Here is a 7,754-nt window from a genome sequence, read left to right as displayed (position 1 = left end):
AACACCAACAACAGACAGCAGAATGGAGTTAAGGATGTCTACTACGAAGTATATGTATGCAATGAATATAACGTTAAACATTCAGTATTAACGCCCGTATAGCTGATGTGTGAGAGCTGATAAACAAAGCACGCTGAGTGGATTGAGCGCGCGGCGGTGCAGATGCACGAGCTTCTCGAGTGAATATCCCTTTCTCACAGACATCACTAGTTCAGTCGGATATGTCAAAAGCAAGCAAGTACAACAATGCACAAGTTACTAAAGTTATTTGACGGTAAGGAGAGCGAGAGAGCGAGCACTTCTGTTGCATGATCTTGATTGCTGTTCGCTCCATTAGCGCATGCATTTGGATTAAAACTAAATTAAGATTAAAATTTTTTATCGTAAATATAAAACAAAAATTATAGGGGCATTCACTATAAACATTTATTTTAAACGTCAAGCATACACAACTTTATTTAAAGCAGAAGTGAAACTAGCAGACTGTGTGAAATGCGCTAGGCTGTAAGTGTCTCTCATTCTGCATTTATTTATATTTAATTTATATTTACCAAAATAGTACGCGCGTACTCGTATAATGTATAACGAGTGGTTCCCTGCATTATTTTAGGAAAACGTCTTGTGATTACAGTATTCAGCTGCTGCAATGGAGCAGCTCTAATGCGCCATTAAAATGAACAGTGAAAGTAACAAAACATTTTATAATATAATTAAGTGTGGAAATAAATGAAGGAAATATCTGTTTGCTAAATGAAGCCAACTAACATGATTCATATTATAATTTTTTATTATTATTTTGTTTCTGTATCCAATATTTAAAAAACATTACAAATGCTGTGAAAATACAGGTATCGGTATCGGCGAGTACCAAAAATGAAAGTATCGGTATCGATATTCTTTCTGAAAAAAGTGGTATCGGTGCATCCCTAATAGTTATCGTGAATTCTATCTCTTATCCAGGATCATTTTGTAGTGAAAATCTGATTTCGTGACCGTCCTATTCTCCACTGTAGTCATTTAAACATCATTCAAATAGACAAGCTGCCTTGTTCATGTCCATATGTTTTGCATAAAGAAAATCTTATTTCTGAACCAATTTTAAGTATGCGTGCGTCCTGCCACTTGTTTCAGTGTCAAATTCACTTGTTGCAGATAAATGATCCACATGACATCTGGTAAATACGTACAACGGAAACGATTACGAATGACCTTCACGCTGATATGACTCTCATTAGCTCTGAATATCTGAAGTGTAAGAGGCGACTCTGCTACCGCCGGCCCGCTGGCTTTAGGAAATCTCGCACACCTTTCGTCTGTTTAATGTTTGAATGTGGATACATGAACACAGGTGTGTGTGTAACCTAAGTCCAGACCGCACTCTCTCCTTTTACTCAGTGAAAGTGACGTCTGACACCTTCTTCAGGAGGAATGTCTCCAGCGTCTGCTTTCACGTTTACAGGCGAACACATTTCTAATGCACTATGAGCGAGCTGAACAGGATGCTCATTCATGCAGTGAATGGTCAATGGTCACGGTGTTGATTTGGTTGTAAAATGGCTTGATGATTCACCATGAGGAGGTGGAAACGCCGAGAGCTCCGGCGCGGGAGGGGAATTCCATATTTCTCCCACTTTCTGTTGTGCGGCACGGATAATACCAAATACTGATGAACCAGCAACACGACAGCTTCACAACATCAAAATAAAGAGGCTAAAAGGCCCATTCTTACTAAGTATAGAGTGTATATCCAAAGTATACAGTGTTCTGCTTACAAAAGCAGTGCTGCAATATTTCTGGCACATACAGGAAATAAGTAATAAGTGGAAGAGCCTACAAAAACACTGGATTTTCCCTCAAACGCAAATCAGACGGCCGTTTTAAGTGAATTTAATTGGGGTCTTTGACATTTAAGTTCAGTAAACATTAACATTTTACAACTGACGTTAACTTTTTACATTTTTTTTTACAAAGTTGATTTGTTTTTAAAATGACCCATTTTTACAAATAATTTATATTTACGTATTTGCTTTGAAATGGCGTTTCCAGAGGAACTATAAATTTATCCTAGCTAAATGAATTTAAAATGGACAGTTTAAAAGAACTGATTTGATGGCATGAATCAAACATGTTAGATCTTTTTAATTGATGTTTGAATCAGATTCTAGAACTATTAGAATCTCTCATTCTGGTGAGTCTTTACACAATTTAATGGTCAAACAAATAACGAATAAAAACCTTTGCGATAATTGTACACTACTGGTAAAAGTTTGGGGTTGATTTCTCTTTTGCTCATCAAGGCTGCATTTAATTGATCAAAAATACAGGAAAATCAGTAATATTATGAAATATTATTATAAATTTAAAATAATGTTTATATGCAAATATATTGTAAAAATGTAATTTATTTCTGTGATCAAAGCTGAATTTTCAGCATCATTACTCCACTCTTCAGTGTCACATGATCTTCAGAAATCATTCTAATATGCTGATTTGCTGCTGAAGAAACATTTCTGATTATTATCAGTGTTGAAAACAGTTGTGCTGCTTCATATTTTTGTGAAAACTTATATTTTGATGAATACAATGTTCAGAAGAACAGCATTTATTTGAAATGTTTTTTTTTTGCAGTAACATTGTCTTCTCTGTCACTTATGACAAAATTAAAGAGTTCTTTTCGTATGATGTATTTTATGTATTTGCATGCTGATCCACAATGTATTCTCAGTGTTAGATCTTAAGACGCGTCTTACCTTTCTTATACTTGTGAATTGGGAGTTTCTTCAGCTGGTCCTTGCGTAAGCGACTTCTCCTGGCTCTATGTCTGTCCTGTACAAACTTTGTGATCTGAGATTAAAAAGATGTAAACATCTCAGTCAAGGCTAATATATTTGGTTGTTTGCTCATATTTTTTTTAATTACACACAATCATGACTCACCATGAAAACTACAATGAGGATGAGGCAGATTCCAACAATGATGAGGAATGGGATCAGATAATATTCCAGAGGCAAACTGAAGTCCGGCATGAGAATTACATGACCACTGAAAACACAAAGCAAGACTGTGAGTGTGATGCTGCTTTTATACGACAGGTCTTATAAACAGACAATAATACTTAGAACTCATATGTGACCCTGGACCACAAAACCAGTCATAAGGGTCAATTTTTTGAAATTGAGATTTATAAATCACCTGAAAGCTGAATAAATAAGCTTTCCATTGATGTATGGTTTGTTAGGATCGGACAATATTTGGCTGAGATACAACTATTTGAAAATCTGGAATCTGAGGCAGCAAAAAAATCTAAATATTGAGAAAATCTCCTTTAAAGTTGTCCAAATGAAGTTCTTAGCAATGCATATTACTAATCAAAAATGAATTTTTTATATATTTACGGTAGGAAATTTACAAAATATCTTCATGGAACATGATCTTTACTTAATATCCTAATGATTTTCGGCATAAAAGAAAAATCAATAATTTTGACCCTTACAATTGGCTATTGCTAAAAATATACCCAAGTGACTTAAGACTGGTTTTGTGCTCCAGGGTCACATATTATGTATGTATGTAATGTATTATTTGTATTAAATACATATATATAATTAAATATATGAACCTTTTAATTTAATTCAGTAATTTTGGTGTGGAAAAACCGTTTGTGAATACATTTTCAGACTTTGTGTGAACAGCAGACTTTCTATAGTGTCATATGACTCTTGGAGCGCCAGCGCAGCTGAATTCATCAGATGTTTCTGTTAAGTATCCATCTGAACAGTGAAGTATTCAGTAGTGAAATCAGAGCCCTCACCCTTTCTCATAGATGTAATCCTCTTTGAGAGAGTTGGCCGCTTCTTCACCAATAAACACTGAGGGAATGTCTATCTGCTTCAGAATATCCACTGCAAAAAAAATTCAAATACAAGCGTACATTAAGACACTAAATGCGACCAGATTTGATTCTGATTCACTTTGATTCCTCAAACAAATGAATGTTAAATAATCGAGCGTATTTTCAAATGTAAAATAACATTTATTTTGAATTTATGTCCACTTTAAAGGAATAGTTCACTTGAAATAAATAAAACAAATGAATGAAAACTGAAAGTTTTATTTAACCCTCCTCCTCCCCAGCACCACCTGTCTATATCTGCTCAACATCAATCCTACACTCCATTATTGTCAAATGCTGTTAAATCTATATGAGAGCTGATTGAAATATAGACATATGTTGTGGATTATTATGATGTTTTTATTATGATGTTTGGACTCTCATTCTGACGGCACCCATTCACTGCAGAGGATCCATTGGTGAGCAAGTGATATAATGCTACATTTCTTCAAATCTATGAAGAAACAAACTCATCTACATCTTGGATGACCTGAAGGTGAGGACATTTTCAGAAAACTTTCATTTTTGAGTAACCTATTCCTTTCGAAATATATATTCAAAATATCTCTTTTGCACTATTTCATGTACAGTATTTACGTAAAGTTTTTGTACAGTCTCAGTTTGTGTATGTATAGTAAAATATTTAGAGTATTTATAGTATATGTATAGTCAGATGGTTAACTGTTGTATAGGTCTCTAATTGTTTTTCTTATACTTCTATTGTTGTATGTTTATATTTATGTTTAATTAGTATGTAGCACCGAGACACGACATTTCGTTCCACTATATGTCCACACCTGTAGCAGAATGACAATAATGCTCAACTTAAGAACGCTGAAGGTTGGTTCCTCTACTTTGGCCTTCATCCCAACATTCCAAGTCAAACGGCATCACGGCTCAGACTTCATAAATACAGCGTCGGTTATTAGCAGCACAGGGGCCGGGGTTTGTGAATCACAGCATTGTCCCGCTGCAGAATTTTATGCATTCGTGCGCAGGAACTTACGATCATTGGATCCCATGCTGATTAAGTCATCAGAGTCCACATTGTGGACAATCGCTGCCTTGTAGCCAGCCTTCTGTGCATGGAGGACCTGAAGAAGGACGAGGACAGAGACAGAAGCATTGTGTTCAGATAAACACAGGCGTCATGCATGCACTCCTCCAACCCCCACACACAAGTCTTGTGTGACACATGTATTGTGTATTCAACATGTACACACTGGTTTAGCTTCACAAGAACATGTCTGGATCAGAGCTCCCCTCGAAATCTAAAGAAATAAGACATTTTTTAATGTGACATTAATATTTTTCATTACTGTAACGAAAAAAAAATCGGATAAAATTTATATTTTTGATAAAGCTTTTTTTATTTTTATACAATTGTTGTCATGTATCAATATTTAATATTCAAAAATAAAAAATCTGAACACATGGTAATGAGTAATTTGAGAAGATTACATTCGTAACAATTATATACTGTAAAGTAAAACTCTATAAAAAGTACATTTTTAAGAATAAAAATATATAAATTAAGAGAGTTAAAAAAATTGTAAAGTACTTATACATAAAGATAGTATTTATGGTACTACCTTTATGCTGTTTTAAATTAAAAAATATTTAATTACTGTATTATTATTTGGCATGAGAATGTTACAAAATGTCATTAAATTGCTCTTATTTAATTTATGCAACATATATATATTTTCCCCATTCAAAACAAGAGTGAAATGTGACTTAATGCCATGATAGTCATCCAATTTTCTTATTATTTTTTATTTCCTTATAGGGTTGCAAAGGGGTGGAAAATTTCCGGTAAGTTTCCGGAAACTTTCCAAAAATCCCTGGAATATTCCCAAAAATCCTAGAATGTTTCCGAAATTTGCTGGAAATTTTCCACCTTTTTGCAACCCTATTTCCTGATAATGCAACTAAATGTTTTCCGAAATGTAGTGATGTAGTAATTGTAGTGAATGTAGTAATTTTTTTTTAATTTACTGAAATTAAAAAAACACTTACTGTACTCGACATTTCCTGTAATATCTGACTAAATAAATAAATAAAGCAATACAAGGGGATGTAAAGCTAATAATTTAACATCCCTAGCTGATTTATCAGTGTATCGACCAGTAAAACTATAATTAAAAATATAACCATAAAGGTTTCTTTAATGAATGTTCACATCAAACATAACTTTCAGACTTGATCAGTGAAGACCTTTGCGCAGTAGAGGGGACAAAACTTGAGTATTTGTCATTTCAGCTCAGTCTTGTCTTCGGTATCATTTATTTTAACAGCCTGCGTTTTCAACAGCGGCCACTAAAGGCAGAACTGAGAATTACAGGATCAGATTCTCACTTTTAACATGCAACGCGACCAAGATACATAAAACTACTTAAAACACATTCTAGTGCTGTATTGTTGCATATATAAACGTCTGCTCTTGGTAAAGTGGTCTAGAGTGAGATTCCTGCTGTACTGGATTAGTGATTAGTGAATGTTTGTGCAAGCAGTGACAAAAACATTCAAGACATTCCTCAGATACAGACATCAATCACATTCACGTTGCGTGAAGCTCACAGATAAAATATCAGCTGTAGATATAATATCATCACCTGATTAGAAAATATTGTGAAAGATGCGCTAAAATGTTATGCTTTTGTTTTTACCTGATGTTTTATCACCATACTCTATCTAAGGTGTACAAATTCCACAGCGCTGTCGATGATTAACGTTTATTGTGGTATAGGAAAAATATTTCCAACAGTTCGACAGGCGTTACGCGATTACACTGTGATTGGAAGTCGTCCAAAGTCCCGCAGGTGAACAGAAACTGCAGAAACTGCAGACAGACCTCTTGAAGTCTTTGCATATAGTTTGCCAGCAGCATGATATGTGTGCGCAGTGAAGCGCGTCTTGGAGAGCGGGGGCTGCTTTTGCATTTAGGAGCGCATTTGCATACTTGGACAGAGGCGTTTCTATGTTACCCGTGTTTGTAGTTTTAGGAGAAACAGCAGGACATTTTTAATATAAATTATGGATTTAAAAATGTATTTTTTAATTTGTATTTTCAATGTCAAAAATAAAATGTCATGTGGTGCAACCATTGAAAAGGTTCATATTTTTTGAATATTTTGAATGCATGTGAGTGTACAAACATTATCGTTATTTTCAAAAATGTAAAAAAACAAAAACAACATTTGTCAAGGTAAAAAGTATCTTTAAAATGAATTCATTCATAAAATTATTAATTCATAAAAATCTTTAAAATTGTTGTAAAAAACTCACTGGACAATGGAGACGGACAGAAAACAAGCACTCTGGAGCCCCACTGAAAGCACCGAAGAGGAGAAACTCTGCTTCACCTCAGTGATGATGAGCAACATCAGGTGTGAGTGGAGTGACACACACACACACACTCTCTCTCTCTCTCTCTCTCTCTCTCTCTCTCTCTCTCTCTCTCTCTCTCTCTCTCTCTCTCTCTCTCTCTCTCTCTCTCTCTCTCTCTCTCTCTCTCTCTCTCTCTCTCTCTCTCTCTCTCTCTCTCTCTCTCTCTCTCTCTCTCTCTCTCTCTCTCTCTCTCTCTCTCTCTCTCTCTCTCTCTCTCTCTCTCTCTCTCTCTCTCTCTCTCTCTCTCTCTCTCTCTCTCTCTCTCTCTCTCTCTCTCTCTCTCTCTCTCTCTCTCTCTCTCTCTCTCTCTCTCTCTCTCTCTCTCTCTCTCTCTCTCTCTCTCTCTCTCTCTCTCTCTCTCTCTCTCACACACACTCTCTCACACACACTCTCACTCACAGACTCGCACACACACACTCGCACTCACACACTCACACACTCTCACACTCACACTCTCTCACACACACTCTCT

At 35.4% G+C, this 7,754-nt stretch overlaps 1 protein-coding gene across 1 annotated transcript in view; it reads right to left on the bottom strand.

The window, feature by feature from the left end:
- The window catches only part of LOC107701214 (E3 ubiquitin-protein ligase RNF13-like), a 25,638-nt gene that overhangs the window by 10,734 nt on the left and 7,150 nt on the right, over positions 1-7,754 (bottom strand). The window contains exons 3-6 of the mRNA XM_016503175.1: positions 4,899-4,986; positions 3,812-3,902; positions 2,937-3,042; positions 2,742-2,844 (exon numbers count right to left, since the gene is read on the bottom strand). Coding sequence (XP_016358661.1) covers positions 2,742-2,844; positions 2,937-3,042; positions 3,812-3,902; positions 4,899-4,986 — 388 coding nt within the window. The remainder of the gene's footprint in view (positions 1-2,741; positions 2,845-2,936; positions 3,043-3,811; positions 3,903-4,898; positions 4,987-7,754) is intronic.

The sequence above is a fragment of the Sinocyclocheilus anshuiensis genome, unplaced genomic scaffold (assembly GCF_001515605.1).
Source record: "Sinocyclocheilus anshuiensis isolate Anshui unplaced genomic scaffold, SAMN03320099.WGS_v1.1 scaffold1754, whole genome shotgun sequence".
NCBI lineage: Eukaryota > Metazoa > Chordata > Actinopteri > Cypriniformes > Cyprinidae > Sinocyclocheilus > Sinocyclocheilus anshuiensis.
Note: the sequence above shows the minus strand (reverse complement) of the source record. Positions and strands in the feature narration are given on the sequence as shown.